Raw genomic sequence first — 22,846 nt, 5'->3', positions numbered from 1 at the left:
GTGATGTTTTACTACTTTGTTTTTGTTTTTGTTTTTTTTTTTTTTGAGACGGGGTCTGGCTATGTTGCCCAGGCTTGGAGTGCAGTGGCTATTCACAGGCGCGATCCCACTACTGATCAACACGGGAGTTTTGACCTGCTCCGTTTCCGACCTGGGCCGGTTCACCCCTCCTTAGGCAACCTGGTGGTCCCCCGCTCCCGGGAGGTCACCATATTGATGCTGAACTTAGTGCGGACACCCGATCGGCATAGCGCACTGCAGCCCAGAACTCCTGGGCTCAAGCGATCCTCCAGCCTCAGCCTCCCGAGTAGCTGGGACTACAGGCGCGCCACCACGCCCGGCTGTTTTACTACTTTGTTAACCCAGGCTATAATCTTCATCTATAATCTTGTTTATAGGTTTCTGATGTCATTACCCTGCATTTTTTCCCAATCAAGTAAATAATTATCTCCAAGACCAAAGAAAAGGCATTTTGAGAAAGCAAAACAAATCCTTTACTCTGTAACAATAAAAAATACAAGTAGCTGTTTATACTTCCCCACTTCAGATGTGAGATATATCTAACATGGATTCACTTTTCATAGTGTTTTTAGATATTCCATAACTCCATCAAATAATGAATATGAAATTTTACTCTTTTGGGTTATGCCTTTTATCTAATCTTGAATGCTAACTTACGACATTTTGGATTAGTGACCCTTTTGTAGAAAGCTATGAACCTGGGATAAGGAATTCTTAAAGTACAGGAAGGCAGTCAATCATTTCAATTCCTCTGGAAGATTGACAGGTAGTGGCTTACCTGGATTTCCCTTGTTTGTCACACAGATTTGCTCATACATTCATCTTTTGATTTTTGATATCCTTACCATTTTCTTCGGTAAAGTTGCACCATAATCTTAGTTCAAGTCATAACTAGGGCTAAAAAATAGTTGCTGGGTTAAGAATCCAGTCATAAATTATATACAACTCAACATAGAGCTAATGAGAACATGAAAGGAATTTACTGGAAATGAAACCCCACAGCTCAACAAAAGCCAAGTTTGGTTTATTTGAATGGTTTCATTAAATAAGTCTACAAAGGTAACAAACTGAAGCACAAAGCTCAATCTTACAAGAAGCGCAACACCCAGAGTTAGTGCAAAATGTACAATTAACGGCTGCTGAGAAACCCCCAAGGTTTGAATTCAGTTTATTTTTTTTTTAAACAGTGTACATTGTTAAATAATGTAAGGAAAACATTTATAATTCAGAAAGATTTTTTTTAATGTGGAAAAAGATACTCAAAGTGTACTATTAACACAAATAATTTAAACAGTTCAGTAGCACTAGTTCATTCCTCTAGGCTTCAATTATTTCATTCACAGGAGGGAAAAAAAAACCAACAGTAAATAAAACCAGTTCTTTCTGTGTGTGAGTGAAGACCCCGCAAAATTATCAAACCAAAATAACAAAATGATAAATGTGCTGCATTTGGCTCGCTCGTTCCTCTGGTAAAAAGCGCTGTATAGTTCGTCTTAGGTGGTCTGTTTCTCAATTACTTGGCACCTTCTTTGTGCTATCCTTATGTCTCCCCAAAAATGGTAAGCAGAGAATGAATAAGTAAACAACTTTGAAGCAGGGCTTGGAGCCCCTACCCTTTTCATTTTTACTTCCTAAAACCTTCAGCTTTCATTTGCATCATTGTGACCGAGGCTAACTTAAAGGAACAACCAGGCTCTTCCTAATGTGGTGAATCCTGGGATGAGCTGTTGATAGCCAACCAGGCTCTTCCTAATGTGGTGAATCCTGGGATGAGCTGTTGAGGTGGGTAAGAGGTTGGAAATGTCAATTTCCCAACTCAAGAGTCAAGAGAAGAAGCACCCAAAGTTAAGTCTTTTCCAATCTTCAGAGATAATAGAGATCCCAATCTCAGCCAATTAGGAGAGTATATCCTGAAAGCTCTGAAAATAACAGAACTGCCCATTACAAGTAGGCACTGTTCTACATAATACTGGTTGGTTGCAGTTATTACTTAATGGGAATAGTTGTTGATACGAAAATATGCAATTCTAGAAATTGAGGTGGCACAAGAAATTATGATCCTGCAACCTTTGGATATCATAGGAAATGGGTAGAATAAGCATTTTTTCTTATAATGCTTAGTTCAGATGTGAGTCCACTTTCCACAAAATAGATACCCCAAGCTGAGAAATGCATGGTACATGTTCAACAAGAGGAAATGAATCCAGTTTTTTCTTAGAGCAACTTTCTCCATCTATGACTTTTCACTATCACATTTCCCATCTTAAATACTAGCCCCCACCCCTTCCCCTTTATATTCATTCAGTCATTCCTTCTAGGTCTTACCTGTTTTAAAGCCCAGTTGAACTAAGTAAGATTTATGGCAGCCATTGGCCAGGCATCATATATCTTTAAAACAAGTCTGTTAACCCATTCCTTAGTCTTTTTCTTTCACATATCACACACCGCCCTTAATCTTTTATTAAACCGGCCAATTTTGTTACCACACCCCTCTCACTGTTCTGGAATAGAACTTTCTGCTTTCAACCACTGATGTCAACTTAACTTCTCACTCTACACATCTTACACCTGCTCTAGACAAAATTATTGTATGACTTAAAAAAAAAAAAAAAAAACAACTTTCAATTTCCCTTTGGTTAATCCACTGCTGGGGTCACATGGACCACATGCCCTTTGCTGATCTGGGGTCTGATGAGAATTTGATGCTAATGGCAGAAGCAATAGAAGTCCAAGGCACTAAAATATCCAGCAAGCAATACTGGGAGAACAGAAGTATTCAAGTACAGTAATTTATACAATTTTACATTCACATTTATTTATCTAATACAATGGAATACAAAGGAAAAAGTTAAAGTGTCTCAATAAGTAAAGGACAGAGCTAGGTTCTTTTTTTCAACGTTTTAAACCTTTCATATTTTACTCTTAAAACTACTGTTGTCCAACAACATTTATATATCACAGTGTTTCCACATCAAAACTGATGGCAAAGTTACATGTCCGCAGGGAACTTAGTTTTTTTTCTAATTGCTAATGCTGCAGTCAAAGCTGCTAATGTTGTTTGCTTAAAGCACTAATGACCTATCATAAGAAAGGGTTGAAACCTCAGTCCTCTCTGTGTTCTTCATTGGGTTCTAAAGAAAAAAAAAAAGGAAAGAGGAAAAAAGGGGGAGGAAGGGGGAGTCTTGTAGGAAAAAGCCCAATAGTTTTTGTCTTGTGGTTTAGATTCTTGAGGGAATAAGGGATTTGGGGTGGGTACCAGAAACTCAGAGCTCCACCCGCTGGAAAATGTAGAGGGGTGTGGTTTTCCACTGAGCTCTCTAGTAGCTTTCTAATAAACACAATTGTCTTTCCCAGCCTTTGATGTTGGGTATAGATAAATAGAAAAGCATAGTTTGAAGCTGCCCCATCACAAGAAAGCTGCTCTTTCGTGTCCCACTCCAATAAATGGTGATGGGAGGGAGGTTCTCCATTCTGAGGGTTCTAAGCGGTATTAAAAACATTCCTTCCTGGCAAGAAATAACCAGTTAAATGCAGCACTAGTAGTTAGTATATAGGCTACTTTCCCGTCCCCTGTCCCCCTCCCCCACCCCCCACCATTCCATCTCCTGCCCCCAAATCTACTCAGTTAATGTCTCTAGGTCTAAGTGGTCCTCAGGTTGGAACCTGGGGGGTTGCTGATGGATTTCTGCAAATTGCTGATGTTGAAATTCTGTAAGGAGGCAGTTCCCACAGGTTGGAACTGACCAAGTGGCTGCGGTGCTGGGCCACCTGTTCCGCTCCACTGAGTGCTAAAGGGGGGAGCTGGAAAACCGTACTGCTGTGGGGGGCACATAGACTTGGTGAAGTGACCTAGAGAGGTAGCTGATGCTGCAGAGATGGGGGCAGAGCCACCCAGGTTTGAGGTCATGGAGGTACACAGCTGACCAGGTGCAGAAAACTTCCTTGCCATTCCAGGGCCCTGAAAACAAAACAATTGCATGTAAAATATGGTATGGTTATAACACCCATGTTATATGTGAAATGGGTGATATTCAAATATAGTTGTACTCTTGCAGGGTATAGCAAAACCAAAACCAAACCTTCCATAATAATTATCAGCTCTTTACAGTATGTTTGTGTATGTGCAGGCAGTTCAGGGTGTTGGAGGAAAAGGGAAGAAGAAAAATTGAGATGACTGATAAGAATTCAGGAAAGGAAAAATGTAAGAGTATCTGGGTGATGCTGTGTTAGGATCAAATATTATGTGCTTAGGTAGGTAATTTTATCAGCTCTGATTCAGGTATGTTGCTAAATGATATTCTGATACATTAGGAAAATGGCAAAAAGGGGAGACTTACCTCATAATTCATGTGTCCTTTGCTTCCTCTCCTGCCTGAAAGGTTCATGGCATCTCGGGCCCAATTGTCTACCAACTTGTGCAGGTCATCTGTGAATGTGCCTTTCCTGCTGGATGTCATGGCAGGAGGCTGAGCTTGGGCAGCCTGGCTGTTCACTGTTCCCCCAACAGTGTTCGTGCTGCTTGTCCCTAGAGTTCAAAGAAGGAATAGAATACAATCATTAAAGGAAGCGTGGGTTATAATTTCAGGAAGAGGAAAACTTCACAATACGATGGATGGCAAGCCACAGAATGGGGAGAGGACAAACTGGGAAGCCATGCAAGAAAGGAAGGTTCCAAGGTCTTATTTAACCAACTGTTTTGGCATAATAGCATAATGAAAACAGATTCTCTTCAGGAGCTGCAGGTAATGCTAAACAACTCAGGATGATGGTAGGCACAAAGGGTAGGTACCTCTTTCTGCCTATTTGTACACATTTTACGAGTACTGAAATTTACTGCAGTATTCTAGCCCCAGCATCGTATCGATGAGGGAGGTATGGTATGGTTAATGAGGATAGGTGCTTTATATTGCAGGACAAAGAAGATTTCTTGTATATTGGGGCAGGATCAAAGTTGGAATTTAAGGAACACAAAGACAGGTGCTTGGCCCAGGAAAAGATGGGGTTCCCAAATCATGTGGATACTGCTACAGTCTTTAGCCATTTTTTAATACAAAGTGGTAAGAGAAGTAGCAGGCTCTGTTCAAAAAAACCTTTTCACCTGGACCCAAAACCATAAATTTGTAAACAAACTTTAGGCATTAAACCTCTCCCAGCTTCCTATGAATAAAGAACCATAATTACTCATGAGGAAGATTCCTTATGGTGTACCTGGATCTTTCAACTCCAGGAAGACATGGTTTTCCTGAAGATGACCTTGTTTCAATTGGTTCAAGGGTTCTCACCCACTCCCTCCTCCTCTTTCCAAAAGAGCAAGCACTCTCATGTGGAAGCAACAGGAACATTCAGCTGAGGTGGGGGTGCAAAGGGGAGGGGGAAGCTTTGAGCTTATGATGAATTATATTTCTATAGTTTGATAAGAAAGAAAAGGAATCTGTGTCCTGCCTGATTTCGGCTCTGCTGGAGGGCACACTGAAGGGTATTCGAAGAGGCAAGATTTAGGGAAGAGGAAAAGAAGAGTCATGGTCTTGTTTTTTTTAATCCCTCACCCCCCACTTTCTTACCAGATCTCACATTTGCTGCACGATAAATAAAAGCTACCAAAGTAAGTTGTGAGCCCTTTAGGTCTAAAGATACCGAAGTAATACTGGGGCTAAATAAATGCATACAATTTCCTGCTTTCAAGATCAAAGCAGCACCACGGCACAGCAGCAAATCTGAAGCAACTCTGCCGTTTAAAAGTTCTTTTTTTTTTTTTTTTTTTTTTATAATTTTTTTTTTTAATAGAGGCTGTTTACACATGCACTGGGTACAGTCAGAGGCGCTGAGAGAATTCACCAGAGCCAGAGTGGGGAGCAGAGCAGGCAGAAGGACCGAAGTACACTACTGAGGGAGCAGCAGGAGAGGTCCGCGCGCCATGTGGGACCCTCCTCCTGTAGCAGCCAGGAATCGAACAGAGGCCGCGGGCAGCTTCGCAACCAGCGCTCAACCACTGCGCCACCGGGGAGGCCGTTTAAAAGTTCTTTATAAAATAAAACATGCCTCTATTAAAAAAAAAAAAAAAAAAAAAAGTTCTTTATAACCCATTACTGTTCTCAAGTTTATACCCTACCACCCATGAACAGCATATACCAACACATCTGTCCTAGAGTAACGGCTAATTCTGAGATGACGCTGCGGAGGAAGGTCACATGCTTCTTATCACCTAAGCAAGACCTGGAACTATTGCAGTGTGTGTTATCAGCTCACTTGGTGCTGCTGGAACCACAAGGGGATTGTTACTGCACATAGAGTGTAAAGGGAGAGTAAGTTCCTGTAAGGTACAGGAAACCCAAGTGGTAAAGTCAGCACAGGGAACAGCCTTCCTAGAATAGCAAGAGTTAGACAGTGGTGGAGTGAGAAGCACAGGCAATGAGGATGAGCCGTCATGATAATGATAAAATCCAGAAAGCAAGCATATTACATGCATGAGGACTATCATCCAGCTTGAATGATTATTGCTTGGTAAGCTTGATAATGAAACAATCAAAACAAACAAATCACAAATGAGCAGAGCTGAATCAGAAGCATAACACAGTAAGCTGAGTAGAGGTAAACACTGATAGTATACAAAGAGCTCATGCTGGAAGTCACACCTTTCTAGTCTCATGCTAGTTGCCTTTGATGACATGAGGCCCCTTTATTACCAAATTTCATGTGTATCTACATTACACAATACTGAATTCTGAAAGTAGAGTTTATGCCATCTGGGGGAGTCAATCATAAAGTAAACCTTATTCTGGCTTCTGAAAAGAGGTTTTCCCACTAAAGAGGGAAAATAAACATCTCTTTGAGATCAGAAATCAATTCCTGGGATAAACAGATTTGTCTATAAAAACTAGGGGAATGGCTAGTCCATTTAGTCCATTTTAGTAGTAAAGTTGAAGAACACAATGATACAGATATTTCTGAGAATGCTGCTTGCCTTCCATGCTTTTTTATTTTTTACCATAAAAAATCTATTAAAAAAATTTCCCCTGCCATATATAACATTTCTCTACCCTATGCCACCAGCCCCTAGTAACAATGACCTATTATGAGACACAACTCACTGATAAGTATCCTAAATACAGTTTTCTTGATATTCTAGGTAGCCGGCTGGGTTGTCAACTGTCTGCACTTTAATGAGAAGTCACTAGTTTAAGGAACTGAACAAGATAGTGTTTCTCTTTACCAACCCAGCAGACATCTCCCACAGTGATGTGAAGATAGGGACTTTCTGTATGTTTTGATCACTGATGATTTTCCAGTTGGCAGAACAGTGGCTGGCACAAATGACTCTTTTTCCCAAAGGAGTTAAGCATTTGGATCTTTCTATACATATCCAATGGCTTTATCAACCCATAACCAGCTCTGTGCTAGGTTCAGAAGGGATTATCACTGAGAGCATTGACTATAAAGTGATTTCTTAATCTGGAAGGATAGCAAGTACTAACTAAGCAGGTTAAAGAATATATTAGAAAAGGGTGCAAACTAGACAGATGGAAGTTGGAACTAGGGCATTATGAAGCTTCAAAGTATGTAGAATTCATGGATAAAAGGCTTTGTGATCAAGGGTCAAGTAAGAGAAAGAAAGATAATTACTACAGAGCTGGTTGCAAGGACAGACTTTTTTCACCATCTTCCCTGAAGCACAAAGAAGAGAGCAATGTGTTAAAGATAAAGAAACATCAGTGTAAAATACTTAGAATCTTTAAACGGCACACAAAAGCCCAGCAAGAGAAAGCAGGAGGGGAGACAGACTGGTAGGGCCTGAGAGCTCTTGTCATAGATAGTTAGATATAGGTATATCTAACTGGTTGTTACCTTTAACATGACTATCTGATAACCTGGTATCTGGCTGACATAGTTTCTACACCAATCATTATATCTAAAAGAATAATACCCTGCAAATAGGTTCGGGCATGGGGGAGGAACTCCAGTCTCTCAGGTACTCACTGCTTGAGTTTCAAATACCCAAGCAGTCTTTCCATTGACCCTGTCTCACTTTCTGTTTCTCCTGCTGGGTGTTAAAAAGCACTCAATTAAATGCATTAGCATTATGATATATAAGTACTCTCATTATAGTTCCAAGTTAATGTGGCTATCACATTTCCACATCCTAAACATACATACTAACCCTTGGCCCTCTACAAAAATATTTACAAGTACGTGGAAAACAAGCAACTTTTGAACATAAATAAAGCATTAAGCCAAGCCGTGCTTTCAGACCATTATATAATTTGAGAGCATAGAATAACGCATCTGAAACTAGTAAGCCTCCCCATCTCCTACCTCCTCCTGTTTTTCCCCCATATTTGCTTCAAATCTACCTTTTGGGATTTATTCACCATGGCTTATATGATGTATTTTGAATCACCTTCAACAGATGTAGGCTCTCTTATCTTAGACCCAAAAAGAAGTAGTAAGATTTATTATTTATAACTTCTTTCATTTGAACGGCAGTGTATTACCACCTACCTTTAAGAATTTATTGATTATTCTGAAGTCATACTTGTCACACCGTATTTCACAAAAATGGCCCGGTTTTCTTCCTTTCCTTAGACATTTAGAGCTATCTAACATAGAGCTGACATGCCGCATTCATCTCTAAAGCACTTGTCCCCACCATTGTCTTTTTTATCTTTCTAGCTGGACAAAATGAATGCTGTATAAGTGCCAAGGTTCTAAAATGCGTAGTCCAGTCTAATCTAACCAGAAAAGTTATGGATTCGAGTGCTCCAAAATCAAACATGCTTGGAAAACTACCAACTGGGTAATGCCATTCTTCTTTGTTAATTAATAGCCCTGGACTAGAGATAATTGTGGCCTAAGGACCTCTGAATCACACTGAGAAACAGTGATGGCGTTAGCACATGCATTAAAAAAGCGCTTCATAACCACATCAGAAGTTTGAGGTCTTAACAGAGAAGATCTTTATCCAAACGCTAGCAAAGGTTTTCTACTTAGTTTTGCTTTTTAAATTTTTATTTCAATATACATTTATTGCCTACCTGCTATGTGCTGGGTAAGCACTGGCTAATCGGAGGGAAACAATGTGTGCTTCCCAAGTGCTAATAACTTTTCTGTACAAGATCTTATTTGATTTTGCAACCTTAGAAAATGGACATCATGTTAATTTTACATATGTGGAAGACAGGCTAGAGGTTGGGTGAGTTACTACTGTGTATTTTTTTTCAAAGAAGAAAGCTGGGAAATCCCAATAATTATGTTTAAAACACCATTTTTTCACTTGCATAACTTTGGGTCTTTAAGAGAATAAAAGCTTTATCAGAATAACTACATCAGAACTACTTTTGAAACTACTGATCTTATGGAGTTAAAGGATAATGGTAATAGGGCCTCCCCGGTGGCGCAGCAGTTGAGCGCTGGGTTGCGAAGCTGCCCGCGGCCTCTGCGGTGCCGGTTTGATCCCCGGCTGCTCCCCAGCCACCGGAGGAGGATCCCACATGGCGCGCAGCCCTCTCCTGTCGCCTGCTGCTCCCCTCAGCAGTGTACTTCAGTCCTTCTGCCTGCTCTGCTCCCCACTCTGGCTCTGGTGAATTCTCTCACCCTCCCGCGCTTCTGACTGTACCCAGTGCTTGTATAAACAAAACAAACAAATAAAATAAATAAATAAAAAACATGCCTCTATTTAAAAAAAAAAAAAAAAAAGATGGAAGGATATTTCCATCTATTTTAAAAAAAAAAAGGATAATGGTAATAAAGGATCTAATGATGACATTCTAGCATCTTTCCAACTTATGGTTTAGTTTAAACTGAGAAGAAAAAGAGATTCTCAACTACTCTGAAAAAGAACAGAAACAGGATATAATTTTTACCTATATAATAATTTTTACCTATATTATAATTTTACCTATAAAATAATTTTTACCTATTATTATTAAAATATAATTTTATTGCCGGGATCTAAGTGCATGATGGCCAAGATGCTGTCACTTCTAATACTAGAGCGAAGGGATTACTGAGCAGGACTATCTCTAACTGGTTTAGCCGTCAGCATTCTAATGCCACAGCACGTCCGTATAGCCTTGATATCAAATCTACCCTCTGGTGGGTACTAAGGGATGAAGAAGCAATTCTATCAGAAAGTTAGTATGAAGTTTCTAAAAATCTATTATTATTTCTACATCTTTTATAATAACAGAGACCCAAACTTCTGAGGGTAACAGTAGTTCAGCCAAGCCTCTAAGTAGATGATATACAAAGAGACAAATGAAAATGAACTGCGTGAACATCAGATCCAAGCAGCAGAAAAACAAGGACGAGGAAGGAGTAAAGGTGTTACACACAAAGAGCCAAGCAGGGCGTACTCAGAAATCGGGTCCTCCTGCCACCAGGTTTGAATGTCACCTGCTCAGATGCACAGTTAAACTTCGCACAGCCTGTGAGAGGGGAAAAACAGGGAAGAACAGAGAGAAGAGACAGAACACAACTACAAGATGTTAGAAACTTGAGGCTGGAGTGGTGAAATGCACTAAGATGGCACACAGAAGAACAAGCTTTTAGGGAAAGGTCAGCTATGTAGCACAGGAAATATTAGGCCTCAGTTCCCTCCATCTGCAAAATGCTGAAGCTTTTCTTACTGGGAATAATACTACCTTAGTTTGCACCCCTACCAAGCAGGTACCTTCATCTTGTGAAGAGATAATGTAATCTCTAATTTGTATGATACTGTGGCAAAAGCACCTAAGCTAGTTATCTGTATTTTGTTCCATTTTTTTTCCCTACCCAGACACCCAACTCTTTTCAATTTTTGTTATAATGTTACTAGAAGTCTTCTCCTCAACAGTAAAGTTTTGAGAGATCATTAGGAACCCAAACTACATTTGGAAAATAGATTATGGATAGAAAATTGAACTGTAGGGCTATTCAATTTTATTATGTTATTCCCATACTTGAAGGTCAAAAAGGTACAAAAATTGGCCAAGTAAATTCGTTACCTTTCAGAAACTGCTAAAACTTCTCAGAATTTGGTTGCAGAAATCTCAGTATAGTATTAAAACGTTAAGCTCCAAATCCCAAATCTCATGTATGTCACAGGTGTGACTTTTTGCTGCAATCTCTTGAAAAAAGGTATTTCACCTGATGGGAGCAATAAACCCACCCAACTTTCCCTTATTAGCCCCAAAGATTCATAACCATAAAATACACAGGATGTGTTCTAGTAAGCTGGTCTTCCAACCCACCTTAAACAATAGGTTACTTTTCAGGCTTTTGTCACAGACATGGCAATATCTCCATTTAAATGTTTTTGGGTGATGGTTGCTTACCTTGACCTGGAGCAGAAAGGCTTGGTACTGAAATGGCACCATCGCTGGTAAAGGCTGAATAGAGGTTGTCACTGGAGGGAGATGGCTTAAGGGGCTGTAACAGTTGATTCTGCCCAGTTTCTGGGATGTTCCCAGGTGGGTGGAGGGTCTGTTGAGGATGCAAGACTGAAGATGCACTCTGACCAGTAATGTTACCTGACAAAGATAAAGTGGCATGAGGAAACACATACAGCTTCCCAATGTCCCACTGAGTAAATAACGTTGGTCACGAGTTATAGATGATTAAAGATCAAAGGCCTCACTGACAGGAGAAATGAGGAAAAACATGAGAATCAATAGGTAATAGGACTATAGGAAACGATCCCAAAAGAAGATTTTTTATTTTAGATAACCTAGGTGGTTCATAAGTCTGATGAGCTGAGTGAACATGCAGCAGATAGAAGAGAATTTCATTTTGTAATTTCAAGATTCCTTTAGTTAAATCCTATTATAAACCAGTTGGATCATGATATGAAGAGGTTTCTTAGGCTGCCTCTGCTTACTTAGTCTTTCTTGCAAGTATGCATCAGATTAAGTACAAAAAAGATGTCAGAAATTATGTGACTACAGAGTAACTTAACTTTTTCTCTTTTTCATTGTATTTTTTTTTTTTTAATGAGGTAACAATTGTTTAACATATATTTTGAGGGTACAGGTTCATTTTTCTTGGTAGATGGCTTTCAAACACTAGTTAAGTGTCTGGAAATTGATTTCTCTATAACTTAGTAACTAGTCAAACAGTCTTTTCAAAAAGTATGTCAAAGTTGGGATCAAAATCTAAATTAGTTGATATTCCTTATAATCACCTCTCTATGAAGGAATGGGTCCTATTGTGCTAGAAGAAAAGATGTCAGTCTTTGAAAGTTTACAAAGAACGGAGACCTGCTAAAGGTTTGTAATTTCTCTCCACCATATTTACACTGAACCTGGAGAGCAAATGAGGTATAAACTTATTTCACCCTATTCTACTTTTTCAACTAGCTATCTGTTAACATTACCATAACTTCACCAGAGTAAAAACATTCAGTGCAATTAAAATAGGCAAACAATTATTTATTACAAGAGATTATGATTTAACTATTTCTCTGATTACAAACACTAGCAAGTCTTTTATTTGATACTAATAAATAAAGAACAATCTATCTTTTCTACCTGCCCATGAGTTTGGTGAATATGAGTTATACGAGGTTCCAGGCACAACTGACTGTTTTATACTTCAGAACAACTATAAACAAAGACTATCAGTAAATAGTAATATGGACCACAGTGGAATCAGTCATTATACTTACCCTGTCTACTTCCATAAACTCAAAAAGAGGTAAATAGAGGAATAGTCAAGGAAGCAAGAATATTAGGAAAGTTACATTCCTTTGAAAAATAGCAAATATTATATAAATTATAAGGTTGAAAACAGAAACAAAAGATGGGATTTCATGGCTGACTCAGTCCAGGAGGCTTTACCTGAAAGCTGAGGGCTTTTATTCCCCAAAGAACTGCTGCGACTAGATTTGCTGCCTTTGCTTTTAGTGGGCCGCCTTCTTCTCCCTGCAAGGGGAGCCGCTGGGGGAATGATGACAGCAGGGGGAACCTTGCCCAGTTTGGTATACAAAGATTCAATTTCATGTTTCTGGCGACTCTGTAGGTCTTGAATCTCTTTAAGGTGTCTATAAAGATAACCAAACATATTCAAAAATATTACAACCATCTTTGTTCAAATAAGAATCAACAACAAATCCTTTAACCTCTATTCAAGTATTTATTTACTCATAAATCTCTTCCACAAATGTATCAGAAATCTAACTTCTAATACACTAAAATTCTAATTTGTGAACTCATCTTCTCTCCATTACCCAAGTCAAATTCTTTTTTTTTCTCTCTTCCTCATGTCAAATTCTAATAAGCAAAGCCAACAACATGTGGTTGATGTGTCATGGGAAAAAGATTTCCTGATTTTTTTAAAAGATTTATTTATTTATTTATATAAGCACTGGGTACAGTCAGAAGCATGGGGCGGCAGGAGAGGTCTGTGCGCCATGTGGGACCCTCGCCCGGCGGCCGGGGATTGAATCGGTGCTACAGAGGCTGCGGGCAGCTTCGCAACCCAGGTCTCAACCGCTGTGCCACTGGGGAGGCCCAAGATTTCCTGATTTTTGAGGCTATATGCAGGAGTACTGAATTCGCTACTTTGATCTAATCTATAAAATATGACCAACAAAATCTGCTAAAAGTATCTCCATAGCTGTGCCATCAATGGATTCATTTGGCAGACTAGTCAGTAGCTAAGATTAGGTCAACAATGATAAAAAGTGCTACTTTATTAGTAACAACAATACTTAAAAAATTTATAGAATTAAAAATGTGCTGAAGAAGTTCTGTGAGTAGAAATGCTATGGGTGCTTATGAGCGCAAGAGAACCACATTCTGGTAATTAGCTTTTTCATATTACCTTCTATCATGGAAATGAGATGTAAGCATAGTGCAGTGAACACAATACTAATCTAGGCACCAGGAGTTAGACCTTAATATCCACCATTATTCTCTCATAGAACAAAGTATACTTACTTTTCTCGTAGTCGTCGCAGCTCTAACTTTAAGTCTTCATCTTCAATATCTGACTCATTGTCGCTACTCATGTAAGAGGAGTTGAATGAATTACTAAGGCTTTGACTTAGATTCTGGATAGGAAGGCTCTTTGAGCACAGTTGTTGCGGGGAGTGTGGACTACCTGAACCATCATCCACATCCCTACTTAGGAAGGCAGCCTCCAGGTCAGAAGACGGCCCATTCAGATGTGAAGGTTCAGAGAGTTCAGGCTTTTCTTTCTTTGGTATCACAGCAGGAAGAACAGTTTGTTCCAAATCCATTAAAGGAGGAGCTGCCACTGGTCCCTCTTTCTTCGCCTCAGCCATCTTGTCTTCAGTTCTTGATACAGAGAAACGACCAACTTTATTTGTTGTAGTTGTCACCTGAAAACGTCCAACCTTGGTAGGCTGATCAGTTTCTGAGGCAGGAATTTTGTGGGCACTATCTGGCATATCTGAAGAAATGCCATGGACTGTTATCCCATTAGGCTCTGGCTTCACCAGGGTACTCTCTGGACTACTACTTGATAGCACAGAGGACTCTGAAGTGCTGGATTCAAAATGAACAGACTTTGCATCTTCTGACTTATTTTTACCCTCTCTCTGCGCATCATCCATTGTTACTGAAACCTGATAGAAAGAGGCAAAGGTGAGATTAAAAAACAAAGTTCCCAGTATTTAATTTTTAGCATGGCTCATAAAAAAATGGAATCACTATTTCTTAGTCATTGAGTAGGCTAGATTAAAAAGTCCCTCCATCTTTGACTATGAAAATAAATTGAATACCACTACAAAGAACAACATCTGTACTGAGATGCAGATACTGCATGGCTGGCTAAGTATATGATTTACTATCATTTCTTATATTATGAGAAGGACTCTGATTCTTGTCTAGTGCAAATATAAATAATAGGTCATGGAATCTTGAAGGTTACTTATGTATAAGAAAAACTACCAAGATTAAATATAATATAAATGTTAATTGACAGCTAAGCTTCAAGAATCAACACAACTAAGTGGCACTAAAAGGAGGATCCAGATCCTTGTTAGCGCATCTATATATAAACACAAACCCAGGCCAGCTACAAACTCATAAAATAACAATTTGCAAGCCAAAAAAAAATCACCTACCACCCCCAAATCCAAGATTATCATGAGAATAAACGAAAAGTAGTTGAGGAAGCAGTTAAAATATTTATATTTTTTTCAAAGCTTTTTTGGTATGATGTACTAAGAGCCAGAAAATGCTCTCTTGTTGAAACAGCTAGAAAAATGATATGGTATCATTTAACATTGACCCAATATTTCCACTTCAGAAATTAATCCTAAAAAAATTCCTAAACATTGAAAAATTGTTATATATAAAAATGTTTACTGTTGGGCCTCCCCTGGTGGTGCAGCGGTTGAGCGCTGGACTGCAAAGCTGCCCACAGCCTCAGCAGCGCCGGTACGATCCCCGGCCACCAGCGAGGGTCTCCTCCACGCCCACTGCTCCCCTCAGCAGTGTATTTCGTCACTCTGCCTGTTCTGTTCCCCACTCTGGCTCTGGTGAATTCTCTCACCCTCCCGCGCTTCTGACTGTAGCCAGTGCTTGTATGAATAAATAAATACATCTTTTTAAAAAAAAGTTTACTGTTACTTCATTTATTATGTTGAAAAAATTAGAAATAGGAGAATGGTTAGGTAAACTACTAGATAGGGAAAAAAGCTACAAAGTATCATTCAAAGGATAATCAGGGTCAATTTTAGATAATACACATGTATACAAGGGAAAAAAATATACTCCCAAGAGTAATCATGGAGTGGGAGTGGGGGAAGGTAGAAAGGGAGGATTGGTATGATAATTCACTGTTTCTCTACTGTTCTAAGTATCTATATTTTAATTAGCATCTATTATTTGTAAGAGGGAAAATGATGAAAAGCTTTAGAAGTGCTATGTAAAAGAAATATATTACTGTATTGGAAATTACGTCCCAATAGGTAGGAAATATTTTTATTATATAGACTCTCCCTTCTGGCAAAAGAGGGTATCAATCGTCTTACTTGAAATCTCCCCATCTTAAAAACACCAGCTCCTGAACTAGTTGTGAGGACAGGGCCTTCTGTGACTTGAGGAACTGAAACAAAGAAAAGGAAGAAAACAACTTAAATTAGCATCTTTTTAGTTAGCTTCTTTTCCCTTTGGCCAGAAATATAGCAAAATGAAAGCACATATCAGACAAAAAAATATTAGAGGTAAAAAAAATTTCCTTACCTTTGCCTCCCTCCCTTTCCCTGTAGGCTTTGTCCAGCAAGGACAAAGTGCTATTATTTGCTGTCCTACTAGATTTATTTTTAGTCTGCAAATTTATTATCAATATTCTACCTTTCCTTGTATATATGCACAGAGGATATGACATCATTTGAAGGAATAAAAGTTGTATATAAGTAAAGCAGATTCCCAGGTTAACTACAACATTAAGAGATACTATAAAAAATAGGGAAACAGCAGTAAGAATTCAGTTAATATTTCTTTACTTAAAAGATAAATGGTATGATTTTTACCTAGAATATTAAGGATCCATTTTAAAATGAAAACCAGCTATGGGAAACTAGTTTATGCAAAATCTTAAAACAGGGCAGTATAAGTGTCAGACTCATTGATAGGTATGTTTGAGCAACTTTAAACTACTTCCTCCTCTTTCTTCCTTTCTAGGGACAGTCATTTGAGTTTAATTCTAACAATATTATAACTACGAACCAAAATTTTCTTTATTTTATACAACTGGTAGATTACTGACTTTGATATTTCCATTTCAGGGATCTATCTCAGGTCATTATATATAAATGTCTCCATTTTTTTAATTGGCTGTGTAGTGTTACACTGTATAAATGCATCATATATGTGTGTGTAAATATAATTTTTAAAAAATTACCATATTTGAACAGGGCTTCCTACTGATGGATATTTAAGTTACTCAGAACTTGTTGGTATAATAAAAGTTCTCTAATAAATATTCTCATTAGAACTGTGGAATAAATACCTAAATATGAAAGTACTGTATCATCTCCACTGAATACTTTGATAGACATTACTAAACTGATCTCTAAAGAGGTTGTAAACTTCTGAATTTACCAATGAGAGATGAGAAATCTATCACTTGTAGAATTACTTTACATTTCTGTTATCATGAAGGGAGTTAAATATTTTCAAATTTTTTTGAAAATATTTCTTTTTCTGATTTGTTGGATTATATTTTGGTCCATGCTGAACTTATAGAAACTTTTCATTTGCAAAACTAGTCCTTCTTGTGATATGAATATACACACATACACAGCACAGTTTTATAGTTATGTTTGGGCCAAATTATTTTATTTTGAATGCAGATTTGAAATTTATTACTGTTTCTAGGTTGAATATTACACTAAACATCTTCCTTTATATCAGGGATCAGCACACTATGATCCATGAACCAAATATAGCCCACTGCATGTTTCTGTAAATACATTTTTTTGGAACACAGTGAACATAATCATTTATTGTCTACTGTTGCCTTTGGGCTACCGTAGGGGATTTGAGTAGTTCTGGGAAAACCTATATGGTCAGCAAAGCCTAAAATATTTACTGTTTGTCCTCTTACAGAGAAAATTTGTTGACTCTGCTCTAAACAATTTAAAAAACAAAAGAAAAATAATCCTTTTGTTTTCTTACAGTATTATTTTCTGGTATCACTTTTCAACTTTGATACATTTGGCATTTATTTTGTTGTACACTAGTGTTCTACCTTTGTTTTTTTCCAGGTAGCTGTTTGGTTGTTCTGAACCATCCTTTCCTCACTGAATTAGAAAGTTACCTTTTCATACTTTACATTCCCCTTTGGTCAGTCCATTTCTAGAATTTTCTAGTCTAGTTCATTAATTTTAAGTGACTTATTTTAAAGTGAGAGTCAATTCAGAATGTAATTGCCTTGAAAATTTAGAGGTCTCCAAGTGAAATTCAGTATTTAAGGAAGACAGGAAGAAGTAATAGCATGCAGGTAATCTTATTTTTATATTAGGAAAGTACATTTATGTCTGATGGTGTTGAGGATGAATATATCAATACTATAAAGAGAGAATTAACATTAAGCAAGTGCTATAGAAAATTACACTGAATAATTACAGCCTACATTTAATTATTTTCATTTATGAATATAAATAATTTGGAAAGAAAACATGACTAAAATAGAAACTAAATCTCACGTGTTCTGTGGGACTGATGAATTGGTAAAAACCAATTCAATGACGTAAGCTGATTTGAACTTACGGCTAAGCACATGGTGATAAAAGTTCTTATACATTTTTGTTGGTATGGGTAATTTTTACAAAATAAAGTTGGAAATATGGCCATCAAAAGAGATTTATTTATGAACATGCCAATTCTAAAGACTCCAAAATAGATAAAGTAATGCTTTCAATTAAGATAAATGGAAATCTTAAGATGTGTGTTTCTATCACCCATGCTGTTTAGGTTTATCTCTTACTTCTATAATATTTGGTGTCACAAAAGTCAAGAGTAAATTAACTTTTATAAATATACTTGCATTTCCTAATCTTTCATAGCAAGGATGTGACCTACTTAGTAACAAAGAGCCTTATGCTAAGAAACTATCATTACTCCTTGTATGTCTCCCTTGAAAAAAATAAACAACTGTAAAAGATCTATTCCTTTACTAATATTTCATGCTCTTAATAATAGTATCAATGTTTCTTGGTCATGAAATATGTAAAAAGTGTTCCTTAAAATAGTCTCAAGTACACCTACATTCTCAAGAGATGTGTCTCTGAAACAGTTAACCTCTATAATGAATTCACACGGAAGGGCTGGAAGTGGTAATTAACTAAGAAGGATGCATCTTACCATCCTTCTGAAGCTGTGCTCCTGCTTCTGTAACTGCTGTTGGAGCCACCATGGACACAGGCTGCAAAATATACACAGAGACACCACAAAATCTTTAGTTTCAGTCATTCTTAAACTTTTATCCTGCTACTTTTACTCTGGTCTTTATAAATGGCAGAAAAGGAAAAAAAAAGGGGAAGAAAGATAGTATATATGTAAAGAAACACATGTCTGAGGGAATTTCCTATTTTATTTTTAAAGCAGGCTAAAAGTAAGTGATACAAAATAAGACAAATTTTTAAAGTTTTTAGTCTTAAACTCTTCTACTTTGCTTAATTTTTTTCACAGAATACATGGATATTCACAGAAAAGTAGTTTTAATCAGAACATTAATTACTGTGTCACAAGAATAAATGAAGAATTTAAAACTGAAAAGTATAATCTCCTCCAAAGCTTAAATACAAAATCATAGGCTTGATCTGTGGTATACAATTCAGATATAAGACAAGAAAGCATCTTTCAAATCAAGTATTTCCCATAGCTACACTACTGGATCAGTGCTACTCTTTTGTTAGTCTATCTCATTCTATTGACTGGAATAAGCAAAGACTCTGAGTAGGTGCTAAAGAGACTGATAATGGTTTGAGGTTACAGCTTAGTATGTTCTAGAAACATACTACATTAGGGTTATGAGAAGATTTTATTAAGATTTTCAGCACTTACACCAACTGTAGATGTCACCGCAATAGTTTCTGGACTAAGTGTTCTTCGCAACTGAGCATCAAGATCTTCTAGAGGCTGCTGGGACTGCATGAAAACCACCACAGCAAGATTAAATTTTGACATATTCAGAGATGCTATATATAGCCAAATTATAGGAGACATACTGTTTTACGCTTTAGATGACCACAATATAACATCTATCTATTCTCTGAACACAAATCTCAACATCCTAAATCCAATTTAGTTAAACTGCTTGGATGAGTCTCAAAAATTAAGTCAATCTCTCAAAGTCTTAGAGAGAAACTTAACTATGTTTATGTTTCTAGAGTTTCAAAGTCTTTTTTTGCCATCTATATATGATATTACTCAAAGTGATACAAAAATTGTCAGTCTTCTCTTTAAAAATACATTCTGCAAAATTGATCAGGATTTATTAATATACTTAGAATATTATATGTTTCGTATTTTTCAGTTTTGTCCATCTTTCTGAGAATATGTCCTTATGACCAAAAGATGGCATTATCTTATATGTCACTATCAACCAACGTTACTTTTTCAAGTGTTAACAATTTAAGTTTTTATATACTATAGATGGCAGCAAGGAGGAACTGAAGTCTGGGCATTCATTCCATCCTAGAGACCAGGCCTCAAATCACCCACCCACAACCATAACCTTTTACCCTTTGCCACAGTCTTTTAACCCTATATCTATCTGGGCTTCTATCAACTTATTCTCTTACAGCCTTATCCCTCTGTAGGTAGATGCTATCACTGACCAGAACCCCTCCACATATCTTATTTACTGTTTTTTCATACCTTGAGCTCTCGTCTCTTAGCTCAAACACCAAGTTTTTATATGAGAGATTTAAAACGCCTAATTTATACACTTTCACAATGCAACTTTTTCAAAATCCAGTGGCTGATAAAGTGGTTCTCTTGGAGTAAATACTCTATTATGGCAAATTATTTAAACCATGTCCTATTATATATATATCTGGGATGGAAGAAGTAGGGATAATTCAGACTTCCCAAGTTGGTAATTTACCATGGTGTTTTTTTTTTTAACCTATGATACTAAAATAAATTCCTAATTCACTTTCAATGCTTATTAGTTTGTCCCTTTCTAGAGTTTTCCCAAGTACTATGAATATAATGGATTTGTAATGAGTATTTTCCTTATGGAAATTTAACTAAATGGGCTGGATGGTGGGGTGGGAAAGGGAAATAATTTAAATATTGTAGGCAAAAAAAAAATATTGTAGGCAATTCTGACCACCATTTCATCAAATGAGCACAAGTGAGTATAAGAGGGAAATCTCACATTCATGTTGCTGGTTTCAGTTCCTCTATGAGTAATCTTATGTTAGCTGAGCTATGTAGTTTTGATATTTAAAGACATAATACATTTTTCATGAACACGACCCTTTATTCACCTATATGTAAGTCTCCTACATCATCACTGAAACAAATGTAAAATATTCAAATAAAAACTTTGCTGCATTGAACTCATAAAAAAGGGAATTATCAATGTAGTAACATTTCCTAGGGAGCTGTCAAAATCAATTTTCATTACATATAATAATATTTTCCTTTTATAATGGTACAGAACCTAATCTCATACGAAGATACAATTTCACTATTCCACAAAGTGTGAATGATTGGAGTTATTTAGCCAGTGTCAATTTTTGCTATTTTCTTCCTTCATGAGATATGAAAAAATATTAAGAGTTTTCTAGATAACTTTAAGCAACATTACAAACAAAAGAACTGTAAAGTTCTTTTAAGTAAGGTCTGAGTCATTTACCATACTGATTTAAAAGAAAGTTGTTACTAATGAAAATTAAATAGGAGTGAGAAGCTGAGATCATGCAATGGAGAATTTAAATAAGCTTTGTGAAAGAAAGCCAGGGCACAAAAAGATAACTGCCAAGTCTTGGGGCACCTGAGTTAGTGAAGGTCCTGGAAAAGGTGGCAGCTGCTCGCTGGGTGGAGTACCAGCTGGAGGTTCAGTACCTACTGGCAGCACCTATAGACAATGAAGGGAAATTCAAGTTCATGAGACACTAAGAGTAAAGAATGTACAATGAAGAGCAAACCAACTAATCTGAATGCAGAAGCCTAAGAATAAACTATCTAAGTAAGGCATGTTTGTCACCTGGGTTACACTCTGGGATCTATCTTGAAAGAAGGAATTATATCAGTGATACTACTATAAGATACCAATAAAGTTAATAGTAAAATTTAGTAAAAAGTTATTCCCTAAGGAAAATAGAGAAAAAAGGGTATAGGACATGACAGGCACAGTCCAGATATTCTTGAACCACTTACTTGGTACAGTATTACCTATCAGGCTTTTCCTAAAATCAAGAAGACTTTTCTGAGAATTTAAAACAATTCAGAAATAGGGGGCCTCCTTGGTGGTGCAAGGGGCTAAGTCTCAGCACCATGAAGCTATCAACAGCCACTGCATCAAGAGTTTGATCCCTGGTCAGGGAGCTAACCCACATGGTGCAACAGACCTCTCCTGTCCCGCCCGCTGCTCCCCTCAGCAGTGTTATTTCAATCTGCCTGATCTGCTCTCCATGCTGTCTCTGGTGAATCCTCTCACCCCATCCCCATACCTCTAGCCTACACCCCAGCTCTTGTATGCATGAATAAAACAAATCTTAAAAAAAAAAAAATTTCAGAAATAAGCAAGGGGCAGGTCTGATTAAAAAAAGCACCAAAAATCTAATGCTATAAAGCAATTTGTATTTTATCTTAGTGGACGCCTCTATATTATAAAAAAAAAAAAGACTTTCATATGAATGGCAAAGCAGAAAGATAAGTGAAGCATACAATACAGTAGAAAAAAAATACAGTGTTGTTATTTGGAGAAGACCAGAGGTTAAAGAAGCAGAATGAGAGGAAATCTACCACAGCAGAACTAGAAAACATTTTAGTTATTTTATTCCTAGGATTAGATTCTCTTTTCTTCCTCTTATCAATGTCATTACCCACTTCCAATTTTTTTTATAAACCCCAACTTGATCATGTGCAGTTTAAGGAAAACAGAAAATCTGCTTTATCTTCACTGAAACAGATTGTGAATGGATGTTACTATGAATAATCTGACAGCAGGTACATTTATTTTCCTTTTGGGATATAAAATTCCTTCAAGTTTGGAGCAATTGGGAAGAAGTACCTGTATTTTACCTGATTAATATAGTCTGAGAAAATTGCAAGATATAATTAATATCATATTTCAAAAGAAAAAAAATCCCATGATCAATGTACACATATCCTCAATCACCTGCAATATATTTAATCAATGC

The 22,846-nt window shown here is 37.3% G+C and overlaps 1 protein-coding gene across 1 annotated transcript in view; it reads right to left on the bottom strand.

Moving 5' to 3' along the window:
- Window positions 1-3,615: 3,615 nt before the first annotated feature.
- WNK1 (WNK lysine deficient protein kinase 1) overlaps window positions 3,616-22,846 on the bottom strand; it is a 122,050-nt gene continuing 102,819 nt past the window's right edge. Inside the window, 9 exon segments of the mRNA XM_037514591.1 lie at window positions 3,616-3,979; window positions 4,359-4,546; window positions 11,331-11,525; window positions 12,831-13,033; window positions 13,932-14,581; window positions 15,995-16,068; window positions 18,831-18,891; window positions 19,533-19,616; window positions 21,475-21,558. Of these exon segments, the coding sequence (XP_037370488.1) occupies window positions 3,662-3,979; window positions 4,359-4,546; window positions 11,331-11,525; window positions 12,831-13,033; window positions 13,932-14,581; window positions 15,995-16,068; window positions 18,831-18,891; window positions 19,533-19,616; window positions 21,475-21,558 (1,857 nt within the window). The 3' untranslated portion in view covers window positions 3,616-3,661.

This window comes from Talpa occidentalis, unplaced genomic scaffold, assembly GCF_014898055.3.
Source record: "Talpa occidentalis isolate TD23 unplaced genomic scaffold, MPIMG_talOcc4v2.1 talOcc4.16, whole genome shotgun sequence".
In the NCBI taxonomy this organism is placed as follows: domain Eukaryota; kingdom Metazoa; phylum Chordata; class Mammalia; order Eulipotyphla; family Talpidae; genus Talpa; species Talpa occidentalis.
This window is presented reverse-complemented; position numbering and strand designations above follow the sequence as displayed.